This window comes from Neurospora tetraspora (assembly GCF_033439725.1).
Source record: "Neurospora tetraspora strain CBS 560.94 chromosome Unknown B0H65scaffold_4, whole genome shotgun sequence".
NCBI lineage: Eukaryota > Fungi > Ascomycota > Sordariomycetes > Sordariales > Sordariaceae > Neurospora > Neurospora tetraspora.
The window spans coordinates 1691479-1711398 of NW_026944386.1; the positions used below are offsets into that span (position 1 = coordinate 1691479).

Genomic DNA, 19920 nt, shown 5'->3' on the forward strand with positions numbered 1-19920 from the left:
TGAACCGCCCTCGAATTCTTGATCAACGCTAAAAATCAATTTATTTCACCCACCCACTCATTCACCCGACACGAAACTATCCAACTTTGCCTCCCGTGATTCCCAACGCTATCCAAAACTAGTATTACTGCTTGCTGTGTGCGTGTTTATCATTAATCATCAACCACCGAGCCACCCGATCCATTTCATTTGTTACTGACGCATTTCCCAATTGCCTTGCTCCCTTAACTTGCAAATTACTCACAACCGCCTCCCATCCATCATCCATCATATTCACCATCCACTATCCATCATCGTCATCATCGACATCGACATCTGTCACTGCTGCCCCTGTCGATGATGACCTCGTCCATCACCTCCTTGCCCGTTCCCATGCCTGTTTCCATGCCCTCCTCCACTATGGTCGCCTCCACGCCTTCCTCCGCTATCATCATCGTTTCCTCTGCCATTGCTGCCTGACCCATTCCCATTCCCACCACCATCACCGCCCGTAATAAAGCTCTCGTCAAACAACCCACACCAAGCATACGCGTCAATAGTAGATAACGACTCCATCATATTACTATCCCCGACGGCGTCCAGACCCAACACATCCGGCAAGTTTTGGAGGTTGATCTCGTCGCACTCAAACATAAAGTCGTGCGTGAAAGCCGAGTGAAGACCTGTTGAGAAGGTGTTTTGGTTGAAGGGATCGACTACACCGAGTCCGGGGCTGGGACTGGGGCGTGAGGTTGGTTGATGATAGTAGTCACTGTGAGTATTGTCGTTGCTGTTGTTGGTATTGTTGTGGTTGCTGTTATTACCGTATGAGTTGTGGTGCTGCTGTTGGTAATGATTCTGGGCCTGGGTTTGGTAGGAAGGGGAACCGTTGTGACCGCTGTGTCCGTGATGTTGCTGTTGTTGTTGATGGTTACTGTGATGTTGATTCTGATTCTGATGGTGCATCCCTCCTGGGTCTGTCAAGGTTCCCGATGAAGGAGATAATAGGGCGTTGTCGAATGGAGTGCTTGAATGTTGCGTTGATGGAGTGTTCATGTATGAGTGACGATGAGGCGGAGGTGCGAGCGGTGGTAAGGCTGGGCTGAGACTCTTCCCATAGGCGTTGAAGTTCGATTCGCTGATGGTTGGACTGTCTGATCCCACCGTCATGTCATCCGAGCCTGGTGTTTCGTACTTGAGGGATGTTCCCCTGCTTAAAATGGAAGTGGAACGCCTATCGCGAAGGTGGTTGAACGAAGAGGAACGGCCCTGATACCTTACTGCAGAAACATTGGGCTGCGGATACGGCGGCGGATGGAACATCACCGCTGGCGTGTCCTGCCGGATTGGATCATAGATCATGTTTCCGGGTGGCGTCGCGGCCGTGGTAGGCTGCGATGGAGGCGGAAGAGGCGAAGCGACTGGTGGCATAGAAGGATTCAACATGGAAGGATTGGACATGGTGGGATTGGACGTGTTTGTATATATCCTCGTCAGGTTCGAGTTGGGCGAGTTTGTCGTACCGGACGTGTTCGTATAGAGCCTTGTTAGGTTCGAGTTGGGCGAGTTTGTGGTACCAGTAAGCGAGAAGGCAATCGGTGGCACACCTGGCGAAGGTGGGATCGGATTCTCGAACTGCATCAGTCGCTGAACCGAAGCCTGGCGGGTCCGAGCAAGCACACGCTCGAGCTCTCCCGGTGGAAACGTCTCACAGTCCTCAATGCCCTGCGATCTCTGCTCCAGGGCGTTGAAGATGTACCCGACTCCTGCCCAGTATTGTTCGACGCGTGAAAGTGCTTGAGAACAGCGCGCGTAGTTCGCGGCCGCGGCTGAAGTGAGTAAGGAGTGTCGCGGTCTATTATCGGACGGTATGCCCAAACGTCCGCCATGTGTCCTCGAGCTAGTACTCTTATTGCTCGGTCCTGGTGATGGCTCCCGTGATGGTGGGCTCGAAGCACTCAATGCAGACTCTTTGAGAAAGGCGCATCCGGCGATGAAGATGGGCTGGGAAGTGAAAGGATTACCAATGTAGCTCTGATGATCGATGAGTTCGGCAAAAGCAACAATATCCGCAATGGTCTTTGCGCTCGATCTGGCCAGCTCACGACTGTTAGACAGCAGCTGAATGTTGGTGAGCTTACCGAATGGCGTGAGCAGTGCTGGCTCGTGGAGGATAATGATCATGGCATGAAACCAGAAATGAAGCAGTATGAAGATGGTTCCTTGGCCAGCCTCGACGTAGTGCTTGAAGTTGTGGGTATTGAATACCAGCCGCTCGTGTTGTTTCGAGTAGATGATCGTCAAGTCGCTTTCCATTTGCCGCAGCTTCTTCATGCTCTCCTCCGTGAGATCATTCGCATCCCTGATGTTGTTGAGTACATCTGACGCCCGACCGTAAAGGTGAATTATCTTGATACAAGCCGGGAAGGGATCTGGCCATCCCTCTTCATCGAGAGTTGGTTCGGGAATCTCCAAACCAATGTCGTCATCTCGCAAAGTGACTGTCCTGCCTGTGCCGGATGAGATGATTCTGTCCAGCATGAAGACTGCCCAGAACGTGTCGATGCGTGCCTGCTCCACTTCCTTTTGCTCTTCCGGGCTAATTGTTTCCTCCTCTTCTTGATTGTCCGTAGGTGAGTTCAAATCATCGTTGTATTTGCTTAGCCACCTCCTGGTGAACCACGGATCACGGGACCCTTGATATTTGACACCCTCCTTCTTCTGAAGACCTAGGTCAGTAGCCATGCGAATGGCAAGGCCCAAATACATCCAAAGGGCACTGTCCTGGTTTGCGCCAAAAGCTTCGTATGCCATGAGCAGAAAGGCCTGAACAGCCGCAACTGACGGACAGGAAAACATTTCGACGGTGGCATTCTTGACTCGTTGAGCAAAGACATCACCATACTCGGACTTGGGAACTCTGTTGCCGTCCTGCTCATTGGTGAAGGTAGGCAGCTCGGAGAATCGGGCAGCCAGCGCACACATGGCATCGACCAAGATGGGCTCCACCTGCTTCTCCTCGAGCTGGCGCATGAAGCGTTCCTCCTTCAAGAAGGGGTAATTGCAACCCAGACGGACAAAGAAGGTCTTGACCAAGACTTTGATGATTTCGGGCACCGGCTTGGAGTCGTCGTTGGAGTATACTGGCATGTCTTCCAGAGTAGGAATGTCCTTGAGTGTTTCTTGGATCGTTCTGGGCTGTATGTGATGTGATGGCGTTGGTGTTGTTGCGACTGACGAGCCCGGTCCCATGAACCGTGGATCCCTATACGAGGGTTCTTTGGGCAGGTTCTGCTTGAAACCGGGAACAATCGCCGTGGGACCAAAGTAGCGGAAATATGGTATACGGTCCCTTCTTCCTTTATGGTGCTGTGTCGGTGATCGAATGCCGTTCGAGTTGGATTGTCTAGCCGTTCTCGTAGAGCTGGGTGACCTTGAATCCTGACCCCAATCATTACTAGGTCCCCGTGGCCGGGTGCCTGAATAACTATGGTTTGGGATCGAATCACGCCTCATGGAAGCATCTCCATCAACAACGGCAAAGCCGGCCGTTTTGCTCGCTGGGGCCGTCTTGCTCTTCCATTGCCGGTGGTGATCTTCCTCCTCCTCGTCCTCCTCTTCGTTGTCATCGGAATGCTCATCATCCTCGGCCTCCCTTTTCACCCCGGCAACGTGGTCGTGATCACCTTTCGTCATCTTTGTCAGGCCGTTACCCCGGCTGTCCTCCTTCTTTCGCTCAACCAGATCGTTATAACCTTGACACTGATGTCCGTTCTTTGTGCAGGTCGAACAGACCGGCTTCTCACCGGCACATCGGGTTTTCCTCTTGCGGCATGTCAAGCATCTGTTAAGATGAGTTGGTTTAGACAGAGCTCATATACGGGCTACAACATGGGATGACAACATACATCATAAGACTGATGTGGTATGATGGGGATATAAAAAGGGGAATACGTACGCTGCGTTGATCCTCCGCCTCTTGGAAGGGGGTTGGCCTTGGTTGTTTACAAAGCGAATCTGCTTGGGAGGCGGCAGGGGTGCGGTAATCAGGGTCATTTCGGGCATATCTTTATAGCAAACCCATGATGGTTTGCCAGAAAACTTGGAAATATTCTCAGTTCTCGAAGCAGTTCCGTGGAACCTGACGCGAATAGTCGAGGAACCGTTGTTGGGATGGGGGATAAGTGATGTTGGTGTTGAGTGATGACGCTTGGCGAACCTCCAAGGATGGCGGGGAAGCCTATGTGAGGATAAGATTTTCTTTGATATCCGAGCTTCCGTCCAATCTCTCTCTCTCTCTTTTGTGTTGGCTTGCCGTGTCGTGCAAGAAGCAGAGACGCGCTTAACAGGCGTGCAATAGCATAACTACCTATGCATCGGTCATGCTGTTGGTGAGGGCAACGATCATTTTCGGTATTCGGAAAAGGGTGTAGAAGAATAACGGTCAAGATGGCGTAGTCAGGTGGTGTGTAAGCACCGGTACGTCAGAGACCCCTCGTTCTAGACTGGCAGGACTGGCCAAAAGGAGAGGTGGAAAGTATGGGGAAATAATTCTAAGGGTTAATTGTGCATGCCGATCTCGAAGACAACCTGGAAGCTGCGCAAGCACAGGATTTCGTTCTTTGCTAGGCTTGGTCCCTGACGTCGTATCAGACTCGACCCAAAAACACAGGCTCAAACAAGAAGGGGGAAGTACCTGGGTGGCGCGTGTTTGTGTGCTCGGAGGCGATGGCTGGATGACAAAGAATGGAAATGTGTCGTGGTTGGATTTGGGGATCCGGTATGGAAACAACGAGGTGGAGGACTCGGTTGTGGAGGAAGAGATGGCACGATGACCTGAAAAGGTGGATCGCAACAAGCAGATCCCTCGTCCGAAGCGCGACCGAGATCTGCGGTGGTGCCCCAGAGCAATGCTTGGTGTCGGGGACGGAATGAGTCCGGGAGAAGCAGAGAAGAGGAACAGAAACAGGAACAAGACAAGCGCTCGGAGAAAAAAAAAAAAAAAAAGACACATTTAGGAAAAGGTTAGGTTGGTTATCGTGGAGCGCGGCTTGGAGGCAAAAGCGGGCGGGACGTGTTGACAGGGCTGGGCTAGAACGCTTTTGTGTGCAGGCTGTGTCCCCAACTCCCCCATCGTGTTCCATTGACTAGCGAACGGGAGACGGGCAACGGGGAAAGCAAAAGGACGTCCCGGCGGCGGCTTTTACACGTGTAGAGTGGTAAATAGAAAGTGAGCCAACCACGGGCGGCGGCCACGATGCTTCACTATCGAATGCCGATGTCGCGGATATCGTGAAGCACTCTATTTGCAGCCCTCAGCGAATCGCGTCCCCTACACGAATCGGCGTCGGCGTCGTGATTGGGGAGAGAGAAATGCAGTGGTGAGTTGAGAAATGTGATGTGTACAGTCCGATCAGGTGCAGCACCGCCATCACCTACGTCTAGAGAGAGAGAGAGAGAAATGAAGCGAAGGTGTCGTGGACTCGTGCTTGGTGGTGATGGTGATACCGCTTTTTTTCGGAAACATCCCCACGTTCAACGGCCAATTACACCTGTACAAGAACCTGCAGGCTGGCACTTCAACTATTCTTCTACAGATGTAATTGGCTTGTAAAGCGTGGGGATAAATCCGACATGAGTGAGATGGTACTGTCGGTGTGCTCCACTTTGGGGAGATTTGTCCGAGGTGTTGGTGTCGGGAGACGCGTCGACATAGTCACGACATCGAGCACACAGCTGAAGTTGATGAGAATCTCGGATGAGGTCCGAGGAACAAATTGGACAAGTGGAAACACGAGAATGACAGGAAAAAAACCCTGATCGCTGGTTCATCGCACCTTCCCAAGTTCATGATGTGCATTCTGTCAAGCTTGTGACTCCACAGGGAGTGTTCCTTCCCGCTGGAGCCCAGCCAGCGATCATCGACGCCGCTGCTACGGTTCTAGGTACTCCATATTATCTGCGGCCTTCGCGTGGACATTCAGGGCATGAGGAGTCTAGATTCCTTCTTGAAAGGATCTGCTCCATGTTAACTGGAACTCCAAGTAGCATTTTTGAACGCACCGTGCTCGTTGTCGACGCCTGGGCTTTTTACCCCGCTTCTGTTCTCCCCAACTTCAGTTACTTCACATCGTTGTGCCGAGCTTGGACCTCCTTGTGTAACCGAAACAAGCGAGCAGAGAGTTTGGGAGTCCAACCGTCACTGAAAGGCAGCCCTGTTTCACATGCAGCTTGCAAATGGTAGTGATACCTTTATACCCACTTGCTTCACATCGCTATAAGTCGTCAGAAAAGATATAGAACAGAATCGGCTAGTTTTGGTATCTCCCATATGACATCAAAAAACCCTTTTCCCCAACACTCCGTAACACCCCAAATCAGATCTCTCCCCATTCGACGTCCTGCTGTCTCCTGCTTGAATCACGTCCTTCTCTTCCTCCATCAGCTTCCTCTCCTCACCCAAAAACAACACTAACCCCCATCTCCCTACTAACCTGCCTCCACAAATCCCCTCCCGTTCCCATCTCCCCCAGCGACATCTCCCCCATGCCCAACTCCTCCTGCCCCTTCGACCTCCCCGCCACCGCGCCCTTCTCCCCAGATCCAGACCCAGACTCAGCCCCATCCGCCCTCCTCCACACCTCCCTCACAATCTCCCACGCCCTCTCAATATTCCTCATCCCCTGCCTCTTCCTAACCTTCTCAAACGCTTGCTCCGCCAAGCCCCGATCATTTTCTCCTACAGCCTCGCACGCCGCCACAAACAGCGGCCACAGCAAAGCACCCATGGGCCCCTCATGCTTCACCGTCGCGGCACAATGCAGCAGAGACCGATGAGTGTGCTCCTGCACGGCCCTGTGCGAGCGCGGATAGCCGTGCACGCTCCTATACAGATAAACGAAGGCGGAGTGCCGGTAGGCGAGGGCGTTGTGCCAGATGCTGTGGAGACGACTTCGTTCAGCCACCGTCGGAGACATGACGTCGATTTTCGTTGAGTGGTGGTGGCGAGTCTCGTTGATTTCTTCTTCTTCTTCTTCTTCATCTTCTCTATCTGGGACAAACCCGGGTGGTAGTTGAGGTTTCCAGCGCGATAGGGCGGCTTCGATGGCTTGCGTGGTTGATTCAAGTTCTGTTCGCAGGACGGCGATCTTGGAAGCCGAAGCGTTGCTCCAGATGGCGGCTTGGAGGTCGGTTTTCAGAGTGACGATGCTGGAGAGTCGGTGGATGATGGGCCACAAAGTGGTGGCCATGCCGAGGAGGGTGTCGACGTTGGATAAGGGGGAGGCGATGGGGGCGCCGAGAGGTGGGAAGGGCATGAGGCAGCCGGCGGTGGGAGCGGCAGAGAGGGGGGCGCGGCCGTTGGAGAGGGCGGCTATTACGTCGTAGAAGCGGAAGGCCTGTTGTGGAATTTGTTAGTGATTAGTGCCAAGTAGAGTTGACGGTGTGTATGTGTGTGTGCGTACCCGTTCGAGAAAAATGCTGGTAGAGTCTGATGGTTCGGGGTTGGTGCACATGATGGTAAGTGCCCCTTTTAAGTGACCATCTACAAGGTTCGATCGTCCTCTCTGAACCAGCTAGATTAGGCTGAGTTAGCAAAGATGACTACCGACTCAGACGAGTAGGTGTAGAACCTTACCACTTCATAGTAGATGAGCAGCATGATAGTCGCCAGAATTTCATTCCGGTTCGACTTGGCACTTTGCTCTATTAGACGTCCAAGTCCCTGAATGGCCTGGTTGTGGAAGAAGAGAGAATGCTCCTCGTTTTGGACCCCTCGATATTCCAAATGGGCGCTAGCAAGAGCAAAGATGGCGTTGAGCACAGGCGAGCTCTGCCGTGTCAATGGCAACACCAACTGCTGGAACGGGTTCCCGCTCTCTTCACGAAAGACAATTAGGTGGGAGAGGATATTACAAAAGTGATCTACGAGAGCTCGTCGGTTGGGGCGATCCGTGAACTCTGAAAATGCCGGGGAGTGGAATTCGAATAGAGGTGATGTTACCGGACATGGCGCTATCATGGCTAGGTCTGGATAATAAGACGTTGGCCGTGATACTGTAGTAACTGCTGTGTAGTTCGTCCATGATTCCGCAGCGTAGCCGCCACCATCTTCAGCATCCTCGGCCAGTTCTTCGACATGGCTCAAGTCCGGCAGTGTGAAGAGTGACTCTGTGGGAGAGATGAGAGGGTAACTCGGCGTAGGTGAAGGTGCGTTCCAAGAGGTGCTTTGGTGGAGGTCCGGTGGTGGAAACTGGTAGTCCACCTCTGTAGATTCCGGAGGGCTCACGCTATCGCTGTCGTAGCTAAAGTCCGACATTCTCCGGGAGAGAGATAGCCTCCTAGAGCCATCGTTGTCGGATATAGTTGATGATGATGTCGCCAAGCTAGCCTTTCGACGCCTTCGAGGCCGCACGGCCTCATAGACACAGGTCGCCCCGTGCTCGACGCAGCGTGAACATTGCGGGCGTCCCTCATCACACTTTTTCTTCTGTGGTGTTGAAGCTTGGTCAGTAACAGACTTTTGTAAGAGCGGAAAGCGCTCGACCAACCTTTTCTTTGCTTTTCCAGAGGTCAGCTACTTGTTATTCGGGGCAGCAATCTCACGAAAACCGAGAGGGTACAAGGAACAACGTACCAAAAGGTGCAGCCTAGAGCAGGTTGGTTCCAAGTCAACGGGGGAACTAGGGCCGAGAGTGCATTCCGGGTGGATACTTACCGGCTCTTGATCGTCTCTTTGGCTCCTTTGGAGGAGCCAGTCGTGTATAAAGAAGCATTTTTACGCTGGCGGGATCCATCTTGTTGGATTTGATTAGGGAGAAAGCATCGTTTCTTGCGTGTGTTCCAAGTGCCGATGGAAAGCTTGAATTGAGTGAGATGATGGATCCAACTTGTTTTAGCCCTAGGTTCGGGAAACTTCAGATCATGACCAAAGCGAGAAAGCTGTGTTCATGATGAAAGATGGAGACTTGACGCAAAGGAGCGGTGACTACGATATGTCATAAGATGGATTGAGGTTATTAGCCGGCTACGGCCAACACGTTGACGACAACAGTCTTGGCTTGTGAGTGAAGGTCACGAGGGAGGCCAAGTTTGGTTTGGAGCGTGAACAAGGGTCCTCTGTTGGGGTGCGCAGAAAACAAGCCTCCAAGATGTTCGCTCGTCTGCCTCCGAGATTTTCTTGGAGAGGCATAACAGCCGGTTCCTTATTTCGCCCAATGTGCGGAGAAGGAAGCGTGAAAGTGCGGAGATTCCCCCACCTCGGGAACCTCCACCTCCACCGTCCCTCCACCTTTCCCCAGAAAGAGTAACGCTCCCCAGAAAGAGGAACGCGGGGAAGATGGAGTCGTCATCAAAAGGACTTGGCTTCTGTTTCTGTCCAAGACTGCATCACCTTGATCCCATCCACTGACAAAGAGTCCGTACCTGAAGCCATTCTCAAGATGGGTTGGCGTCATTAACCGTGATCCGAAATATCAGAGCCGCATTGTGATGAGATATTCTATATATCTCTTTCAATAACTTGATGGTGAAATAGATTGGATTGTCAATCACAGCAGGTCAGTCGGTTCGGCTCTCACCTCGGTGAACAACTCTGGTATTCGGACCGACCACGCCGGGGACGTTGATCGGAGCATACTGCTTTCTACCATCAAGCAGGCAATCGCTCGACTATCGTACCGACATGCCGGAATCTAAGCTGTGATGGCTTCCGTCCCTTATTATAGCGATTGGCGAAGCGGGGAGACTTAACTCCGCGCCGGCAAGTCTTGTTCATCAACCACCTTGACCACCCAACACGAAGCCGAGCAATATGTGCTGTAACGAATGCAATGCAGGACACCGTTCGCAGCCTCTTTGTCGGTACCTCTTCACAAAGAGATTCGAAACTCTAGAATATCTGCTGAAGTGAGCGCCTCTCTCTGTGGTACCCGTTGCTGTGCCACACCGCTCAGCCCGATGATATAACAACTCGATATAGCCGTAGGATCATGTTGGAAGCCGGGAAGCAACCCAACATGCCGTCTGTCGTGGAGGTTGTTGTCAACGGTGGAGACAAGTCGGATGAGAAAGTATCAGCGCGCTTTGACCACTACCTGGAACGTGCGGACAATCATACGCACTAACAATTACTTCCCAATATCACGCACGGTTGACTTGCACTTCTTTCAACATCTTTCACAAACAATTCCCACTCCTATTGCGGTTGTTCATCAAGGGGCGCGGATACCGCTGGAGATTCATAATGGAGGGACGTGGCTAAACTAGTCCGGTGAGATGACTAGGCAACCGAATAAAAGAAAGGCAAACCAAATCCCCCTCCCACTGAAACTTCTCTTTGATAAGGTAACAAAAACATCAGACTTCCTGGTAACGTGCGTAGTAAGCGCTTACATCCCTCACGACTTCATCCTCGATCCCACATCTCACAGAAGTGTTAGTTTGGAGGGTTAAATCCGGCCAGTAAGAAGGGGGCTCTGAATGAAAACTAGCCTCCCAGCCACCCAGAATCTGGCTGCAGACTTCCTTAATACTCTAGGAGCCCTCAACTCTAGTTCCACAGCACTCTTCTACACACACAGATCAATACAGAAATTTACCCACATTTAATTCAAATGTACATTCTAATAATTAATAATCTAATTCGCGATATTTACGTTTTATACTAATATTTACAGAAGTACGAGTATCTACATACTAATACCCCTTGAACTACCCCTATAATGACCAAATTAAACAACTATATCCCTATCAAAAGAATCCTCCCTAAAGACCAACCATTCCTACCTTAATAAACCCTCAAAATTTCGTAACTAGAGCAATAAACTATTTAATTATATTAAAAATCTCGACTTTACTAATTTCGTATTAAGGCTGGAGTTAACTGTTTAAAAGCTCCCACTTATTTGTATTAATAATTACGCTACTAAAATTATAGCCCTCCGCTGTATTAAAAGAGTTCGGGAAGTCTTTAATAAATTTAAAGTTAGTATAATAATTTACGTACCCCCGGCCCCGGTAATAGTAATTATAAACGTAAACGTAAAAACCGAAGCTCTAGAAGTACCCTAATTCCTAAAGGGTATAGAGACTACTAACCGAACCCTAAATTAATAGACCGAAGACGCTACAATTAAATTAATAAACCTTACAACCTTTAATTTATAAGAATACGAATACAACCGTATTAACTAATCCTATAATATAAAAATCTATAAATCCTTTAAGACTAACAACGCTAATATTCGAAAATAAATACAAAAATCTATATCCCCCTCCTATAAAACTAATAATTTTCTATCCCTCCTATCTATAATTAAATAATATATTAATATTAAGGACGGCTATAATTACTAAAAGGAGGATACTCAAACTGAAATTCGCTAAAAATATTACAATTACCTTAAATTATTATTAAATAAACTTAATAAAAGAAATAAAAGGATAAATAAATAAATAAATAGTTAGGATACTATAATAATTTACGTAATCTACTATAAAATTCTAAAAACTATTATAGCTAACATTTAATTTAAAAACCTTTTAAACTACCTACGGCCAATTAAACTTACCTAAATATCTAATATTTCTAAATACTTTAATAAAAAGGTTATAATTAATACCCTTAATTTTTATTTAATATTTAAGAATTTCCGCCGTAAAAAACTAAGCAAACGACTTCCTATTAATATTAGTAAAATTAAGGGTTATAAAAGAACGTTTAATATAGGCTTAATTTTTAATAATCTATAAGATAGTAATATTAAAAACGAAGATGTTTAATTTAATAAAACTTAAAATTATCATAAAAGGAAGCGCGAAATTATAATTATAAATATTTTACTATTATCTTTAAATATTCGCTATAAAACGTATTAATAAAGCCTTTACCTAACTAAATATTATTAGTATTTATTCCCTACTAAAATAATTAACCCTAAATAGAAACCTATTAAAAAAGTCTAAAATAAAGTCAAAAAGAACTTCCGTAATAACCTAAAGCTAAAGAAAAAAGTCGACTGCCTCAAATAGGAAATAAAACAGAATAATAATAATAATAAAAATAATTAATTCTCTAACGAAAGTACTTAGGAAATAATAGCCAACTACAAAATAATTTTTTACTAGGTGACTCTTTAAATAGGAAAAAGAAATTTAAAACCGTACCCTCTCAAAAATAGTACCCTCTTCAATTCTAGTAACTCCCTTTATATCTTCAACGAAATTACCTATTTTATTAATTTTCGTTACGCTTTTTATAATAATAATTTCTAGGCCAGAAATTCCTATATTCTTATTAAAAGAATATAATAATATAAATATTATAATCTAAGGATATAAAGGGCCTAAGAAATTCTATCTCTATAATATAACCTTCTATCCCAACTTTATAACTAACTTCGTCTCCTTTTACCTCCTTCGCAAGAAAAATCTCTATTAAAACTAATAATTACTTAATAATTACCTTCAAAGCCCAAATTATTCCTTCTTCTACTGTTTTATAATATAATACTATTAAATAATCTTCGAAAACCTCTTACCCTCTTTCTCTAAAACCGCTTTCTTTATATAACGCAATCAATTTAACTCTCTTAATAGCTATAAACATTACAAAAAAGAAGCTATTATTTAACACTACTGCCTCGGTTACTATAATTCTTAAATACTCAACTACTTTATTAACGTTATTGGAACCCGCTTTAAAAGTCCCTCTACTATATACTATAACCTATATACCTTATTGAAAATTAAACGACAAATTAGCTGTAAACCCCGCGACTATAATTATAGCCCAAGAAAGAGATTAATTATAAATTTTCTCAATTATATAAAGAATTGCCAAAGATATTCCAACGTTATATTTATTACTTATAAATATACTAGGTATATTTAAAATTACTATATAATAGATTATAAAACTATTACTATTGCCTCTTTCCTTAACGATCTTTTTATAATATTAAATATTTGGTACTATATCTAACTAAAGATTATCGAATGCAATAATGAAATCAACGGGTCCTATATAGTAAAAAAATTCCTCGCCTTTAAAAATATAATTACTAAGCCTTCTACTCTATATACTTAAATATAAAATAATAGCGTAGAATATTCAGGAGGTATAATTAAGGAAACACTTAGAATAATAATATAAAAATTTTATTTCACTAAAAATCTATAACTAAAAATCGTTTTTATAATAATTTACCTTACAAGTTGGTCTCCTAAACTCTTCTATAATTAAAAATCCCTATACAAACATTTCTATACCTTTATTACCAAACGAAACGAACTTAATTTACTAATTCCACGCAAGCCAAACATTATATACCGTCGTATTTATAATTGTAAAATATACGCTATAACTATAACCGCCTACAAAAAAGAAGAAAAGCGCTAAAAAAACTAAACCCTAAAGTATAAATTAAGTACCTAGTTGGCTATACTGCTTCTAAAATTTACTATATTTAAAACTTCGTTAATAATTCGATTATTAATACCTATAATGTATTATTTAATTAAAATACGTTCTACTCTAAGAAAGTATTAATTAAAGTGCAATCTTTAAAAATATCCTTTAACGAATTTACTATACTATTTTAAAAATATAACTAAACGGCTCTAACACTAGAAATCCCCGATTTTGTTGGTAATTGAATCGATTTTAAAAATACCTAAATATATAATATACTTAATTCCCTTCTAAAGTTTAATTAAACTTATTAAAAAAGAGAGACTAACTGTATATTTTTAAAATCCCCGCTAAAGAATTCGAATACCCTCGTAAAAAGGATATTTATTAACTTTATCTTCAATAATAAATATTCTACTCTTCCAAATATATTGCCGCTAAACTGACCGCCGCCTACTTCCTTCCTCGCCGGCTTCTATCTTAACCCCCGTACTAAAAACGAAATCTATAAAAATTTCGAGCTCTAAAAGTCCGCCTTTAATACTAATAAATTTTATTAATTTATAATAATATATAATAATAAACCCGTTATAAAAATAAAATCATAATAATTTATCTATAATAATAAGATTATTATTAAAGAAGATTTCGAATCCCTAATCTGTATAAATAAAGTCTAATTTATCTATAAATACTATTTTCCTCCAATACTTAAAAATTATAAATCTTTTAACTACTATATCTTTAGAAACCTCTTTAAATAAATAAAGTAAACCCATTTTACTAACTATAAAGAAATAAAAATTTAGTTAGAGGTCAACAAGGACGAACTATATACTCGAAGCAAGCAAATCCTTAATTATATATAAATATATACGTATAAATTCTTTAAAATCAATAAATTCAACAAAATCAAAGCCCGCCTCATTATCCGTAAAAATTAATAAATAAAGAAGGTAAAGTAAAAAACGTACGCCTCTACCTTTGTTAACCGTTCTTTCCGTATTTTTATTATTATAAACGCCCAATTTAACTTCGAATTTATTTAATACGATATTATTAATACCTTCGTTAATACTTATATAAATAAAGATATTTATATATATATACTTCTAAATTATAAGATTTTAAATAAGGTTCTTAAAATATTTAAGGCTCTATATAGGTTACGACGTTCCCTATTCCTTTAGCAACGAGAGTTTGTAAGTACTTTCAAAATAATAGGTTTCGAACTAATCTTTAAAGAGCTGTATATCCTTATCAATAATAGTATCCTCGTATTTTATTATATCGATAATATAATTTTTGTATATTACTTTAATAAAATTACCGTTAAATAAAAATATATAAATAACTTTAATTAATAATACTATATAATTAGAGGAAACGAATTATAATAGTTCTTAAGTATTGAAATTATTTGAAACCGTCAAGTAAGAAAAATCTAATTATTTTAATACTTGTATTTATAAAAGATTTACTACTTTACAAATACTAAACGTATTATTTCAATCCCTATATTTAACGTTAAATTAATTCCCTTTAAGAGTAAAATTTCCCTTTATTTAATATACCTATATCAAATTAAAGTAGGCTTAATACTATACGCCGCCGTTATTATACGCTTAAATATTACTTTCGCTGCCAGCTATCTTTCTAAATATAATTATAATCTTGATTTAAATTATTATAAAGCTATAAATAAAGTACCCTATTACCTCTATACTACTAATAATATAGGATTCTACTATAAAAGTAATAAAGTACTCCGGATTGCCTTAAATTCGTTATTTATAAATAACTTTACAAACTGTAAAAGTTCTTAAGAATTTATGATATAATTTTTTAGTAAGTTAATTTACTAGGGTACTACTAAATAAGTAACTATAGCTACTTCTACAACCGAGGTAGAATTTATTATATTTATTAATATAGTTAAAAAAACCCTCTTTATAAAAATTTTTATTATTAGTCTTATAATAAAGCTAATTAATCTTATCCCTACTATAGATTATAATAATTAATAAACTATTAGAGTTTTAACCGTAGAAGCTATAAAGTTAGTAATAAAGTTCAAGTACGTAAATATCTATAAATTTTAGGTAAAATAAGAAGTATTTACTAGAAGAATAAAAATTAAATATTTAAAAACGGCCAAAATACTTACAAACGGTTTAACGAAAGTATTAGACTTCCAAAAGTATATAGCGTTTATAAAGCTAGTAAGGATAAATTTAATAAAGGATAGGGAATTAAAAAGACAGGAGAATATAATAGTATATATCGAAATAAATAAAATTAATGAGGAGATAAATCCTGGGATAGTTATATAATACTATGAATAATTTTATTTTTGGGCAGTTTTGTCTCTATAAGACTTCAATTGGGGAGGTATATTAATTTAGATGGTTAAATCCGGCCAATAAAAAAGGGACTCTAAATAAGGACTAGCCTCCTAGCCACCCAGAATCTAGCTACAGACTTCCCTAATACTCTGGGAGCCCCTAACTCTAGTTCCACAGCACTCTTCTACACACATAGATCAATACAGAGATTTACCCACATTTGATTCAACTGTGCATTCTTATAAGAAGGGGAGGTGTCTGGGTCCGCGGGAGGACCGCTCATTTATACCAACCCTAGAGGAGAATCCCTCATCTCACTCATTTCGGCCGTACCCTCCACTCCGAGTAAAAGTGCTCCAGTTGGGTCACCTTGGGATGCGCACGAGCTTGTCACCATGACCTTCATGGGCCGCATCATTGGTGGCCTCGTCCTCGCTCTCCGCCGTATCCTCACGTATCCGCCGCGCCGACGCAGTTCTGCAGTGATACCAGAGCACAAACGTCGTATCGATATTCGATTTATCGGACCATAGAGTTGCACTCCCTTGGACACCTCCACCATTCTCCCTCCATTCGGCACTACCTCGTAGGCCAATCATAATGTCTGCAAGACAGACTAGCGATGCACACAAGAGAAGAACACATTGGCTGCCAGTGGTCCAGAGCTGACGCCACAAAGGGAAAACACCCACGCTGTCAGTGAGAATGAGGCACGACGAGGTCAAACATTCAGTCAAACCACCTCGAGAGGGAGCATGTTTGTATGAGCAGTCACTCCGAGTGCTTCCCCAGCCTGCATGTGAGCTTCTCAATGGTTGCCCTGGGGTATTCTACGTAGTAGACCTACACTAGGATTTTGGAGCTAGGCTGCCTTCAGGTAGGTGGTATTGATTCACAAGATGAGAGCACAGGAACCACAGGAACCGGACGGAAATGGTCCATCTCCTCCCAGTCCTTTGGGATTTCGGGTGCCATCATCCCTCGTCTTCTTTTTCTCTTCTCTTCAGCTTTGGATCTTCCTTGGATCTCACCACCACCATCATCATCGTCATATCGTCATCACGCTTATTACCAGGGATCGGAAACCATTGTCGGCGACCTGCCCTGCCATCACCCGTCTGCGCGCACCGCGTTTAATGTGCTGTCTCAGCCCTACTGGCGGTTCCCTTCGGATACCAGCCGTGGGCCCGTGGCGCTTCACTTGCTCCGCCTCTAGGAAGAACTGTCAGCAATAATAGGCACCTCACTTGGCAGGATTACTACTGCTTCCTTGGGTCTTCACTGATTCAGAAACCCGTTTAACGATCGGAAACGGCTCCTTCAAGACATCCTTCCCCTCCTCCAAGCTTTTACGTCTCTCAGGTGAATCGTCAACGTCTGCCTTCGCGGCGCATTCGACAAACCACAGCGGATGACCGCATAGACCACGCCTTTAAGCGACGAAAACGAACACTGGTCCATCACGGGAGGAACAGTAAGCAGAACGGGAAAACAATCAATCAATTCGAAACTCGAAACAGAGAGCGGCCATGCGTAGCATTTGGTCGTGCTCTTCGTGTGTCGCCTTTTTTGTCATGGCTCTCTTCGGCCAGGAAGCGATGGCGTCGCAAACGGAGGCACTGCTGGAGAAGGAGACAGTTCACAGGGTCCCAAAGAAACCACAAACCACACCTCCTCCGCAGCCATTACGACTGAAACGAAGAGGAGACGACCATCTTACTTGCCCGGTCAACCATTCGCTATGTCCCGAGTCCTTGGGAGGAGGTTGTTGTCCAGATCAATATGAGTGTGCAAGCGACGCATGCTCGGCGACAACAGCGGCATTGGGTACGGCGTGCGGGAGAGTAGGATATTATTATTGTCCCATTACCGCCGGACGTGAGTTCATTTCTCTCCCCCCGTCATGCCACCCATGGTTCTTAACTGACGAATATCAGAGGGATGTTGTCCCGACGGTTGGGTCTGTGACGCCGTGAGAGGCTGCATAGCACCATACGGGGTAACCAACACATTCACATCATGCCCTGCCAGCTATAAACTCTGTCCATCTTCCTACAACTACGGCTGCTGCCCGAACAACATGGGATGCGCAGTCGACGCATGCTACTCAACAGAGCCATTCAGCACCACCCTAGTCGATATCATCACCACCACCTCCGGCGGCAAGACCATCACCACCACCCAAATATCCGCCATCCTCACCACACCCACACCTCCTCCCGCTCTTACGGGCGCCGACGACAACTCCGGCGCCATCCCGAAATTCCTCCCCACCACCGTCCCCAAAGCCTCCGCCATCCCTAAAGATAACAAGGATAACGGCGGCGGCGGCAGCGGCGGTCTCAAAGGCGCCCAACTTGGCGGTATAATCGGCGGCGCCATCGCTCTGTTGATTATCGTCATCATCGCCGCCTTCCTCATCATCCGCCGCCTCAAGCGGGTCGAATCCGCCATAGAATCCAAAAAGGGTTCCACATCCGGCTACCACTCCAAAGTCTCCTACACCAAGACCAGCAAGACGGGTGCCTCCCAAGCGCAGATGGAACAATCCGGTCGGTTCCTGCACGTCAGAGCGCCATCGGACGCTGATAACGCCAGCGCCGATCCTCTGATGTTCACGACCGAGACGAATACCCCCGGCGATCACACGACGAATATTAGCAGCTTGGCGGGGACGCCGCAGCCTGGGGCACATGGGAGTGGTGGGAGACATGGCAGGTCGGGGTCGGATGCGTATAACAACGGAAGCGGACTAGTCAGTCCCGATCCAAACTCGGGCTATTTCGACGCTGCATCACCACCTCTTCCCTCCCATACTTATGCTGGTGGGCATAACGGCCATAACGGTATGCGTGAGAGCGTCGATAGCCAAAGCACCGGGTTGGGATACCACTACAGCACCCGCAACCACCAGCAGCAGCAGCAGCAGCAGCAGCAGCAGCAGCAGCAGCAGCAGCAACACTGGCGCCACCAAAGTAACGCGAGCGAACTTTCCGCTGACGGAAGCGAGATCACGCACCACGGGGTCGGCAGTCCCTTGGTCGGTCATCATGCTAGAGGCACATCGGGCGGTGGCGGTGGTCACAGTCATAGTCATAGTGGAGGACTAGGCGACGTCCCCGAGCTAGATTCCTCGGGCATGTTCGTTGAGTTACCCGCCACTGCCACTGCCACTGCCACCGCCACTTCTCTGCCACCACGCAACTCGTTTGGTTTGTCACCCGCTTCGAGAAGGACCAGCAATCCCAACAGCCCAAACATACCCAGCCCTCACAGCCCCAACCCCAACACCACCGACAGCACCCAACAACAAAACAGCCCCCTAGCCCTAGACGTCCTCTCCGAAACAGAAACAGAAACAGCCGAGTTCATCCCCCGCCCCCACCAACAGCAGCACACCTCTCTAGACGGCTACTACGGCCCCACCGCAGACAGACAAGTAGGTCAAACAGCTGGCGCTGGGCTGGGGTTCGTGCCGACGGAGGGCCAGTGGGATGGGAGTTCACGACCTGGTGCGTATCCGATGGGGTTTCCGATGATTAGCGTGCCGGGGTATGGGCTTGGTGGGGTTACTGAACCTGAGGAGGAGGGTCATGAGGAGGAGGGGACTTTGGATATGGATGTGGATGATGAGAAGGAGGGGGTTGTTGAGAAAGAGAAAGCGGAGGAGCATGGCCAGCGAGAAGGGCATGGATTTGAGCAAGGGAAGGGGAAGGGGAAGGGGAGTGATGGGGTTCAGCAACAGTAGTAGCAGCAGCAGCAGCAGCAAGGGGGGGATGGAAATGGGAACGGACACGGACAGCAATAACAGCAAGGAAAATAAGAGAGTGTTGTTAGATGGGGGGGGTTATGATGTTGGGCTGGGTTTGATGGACGGAATCTAGGATTTATTGATATGCTTGGAGAAATGATGATACCCACAAGTTTAGCTTTAGCTTTGATTTGCGAACACGATTATACATATACCTGCTTACCAAATACTTAACAATTTTATGCTACCAACTAACTACATGTATACCGGTTGAATGTTTGGTCGGGGTTTTTTCAGTGCGTTGGCGCGGCCTTTTATACCGGAATTAGGTTACTACTACCCATAGTAGAGCCATATCTCGAGAGGTTTTTGTCAGCAAAGCTCAGGTCAGGACTCGAAACCTCGAAGGTAGTCGTCATCACACTTATTTTCTA

The 19920-nt window shown here is 45.3% G+C and overlaps 4 protein-coding genes across 4 annotated transcripts; 1 reads left to right on the forward strand and 3 right to left on the reverse strand.

Moving 5' to 3' along the window:
• Positions 1-318: 318 nt before the first annotated feature.
• On the reverse strand, positions 319-4044 carry B0H65DRAFT_425148 (fungal-specific transcription factor domain-containing protein; the record flags this gene model as incomplete). The annotated part of the gene is made up of 2 exons (XM_062824555.1): positions 319-3823; positions 3938-4044. The coding sequence occupies 2 exons, from the start codon at positions 4042-4044 to the stop codon at positions 319-321; spliced, it is 3612 nt and encodes a 1203-aa protein (XP_062681547.1).
• Positions 4045-4061: 17 nt separating this feature from the next.
• Positions 4062-5342, reverse strand: B0H65DRAFT_189977 (uncharacterized protein). Its single transcript, XM_062821628.1, has 2 exons — positions 4676-5342; positions 4062-4617 (listed from the first exon to the last, which is right to left on the reverse strand). The coding sequence occupies exons 1-2, from the start codon at positions 5121-5123 to the stop codon at positions 4424-4426; spliced, it is 642 nt and encodes a 213-aa protein (XP_062681548.1). The 5' UTR covers positions 5124-5342; the 3' UTR covers positions 4062-4423.
• A 1092-nt stretch (positions 5343-6434) lies between these two features.
• Positions 6435-8296, reverse strand: B0H65DRAFT_426673 (fungal-specific transcription factor domain-containing protein; the record flags this gene model as incomplete). The annotated part of the gene is made up of 3 exons (XM_062824644.1): positions 6435-7376; positions 7443-7553; positions 7616-8296. 3 exons carry the CDS (start codon positions 8294-8296, stop codon positions 6435-6437), a joined length of 1734 nt encoding a protein of 577 aa, XP_062681549.1.
• An 8821-nt stretch (positions 8297-17117) lies between these two features.
• Positions 17118-19745, forward strand: B0H65DRAFT_190102 (uncharacterized protein). The gene is made up of 2 exons (XM_062821629.1): positions 17118-17613; positions 17673-19745. The coding sequence occupies exons 1-2, from the start codon at positions 17265-17267 to the stop codon at positions 19481-19483; spliced, it is 2160 nt and encodes a 719-aa protein (XP_062681550.1). The 5' UTR covers positions 17118-17264; the 3' UTR covers positions 19484-19745.
• The last annotated feature ends 175 nt before the right edge of the window (positions 19746-19920 follow it).

What these genes read in the sequence shown, in the direction of transcription:
- B0H65DRAFT_190102 (XM_062821629.1), top strand. Translation starts at nt 17,265, where the DNA reads ATGCGTAGCATTTGGTCGTGCTCTTCGTGTGTCGCCTTTTTTGTCATG. An exon ending in TTGTCCCATTACCGCCGGAC is followed by an intron (nt 17,614 to 17,672) that starts GTGAGTTCATTT and finishes GACGAATATCAG; the next exon opens with AGGGATGTTGTCCCGACGGT.
- B0H65DRAFT_189977 (XM_062821628.1), bottom strand. Translation starts at nt 5,123, where the DNA reads ATGGAACACGATGGGGGAGTTGGGGACACAGCCTGCACACAAAAGCGT. An exon ending in CACAAACACGCGCCACCCAG is followed by an intron (nt 4,618 to 4,675) that starts GTACTTCCCCCT and finishes ATACGACGTCAG; the next exon opens with GGACCAAGCCTAGCAAAGAA.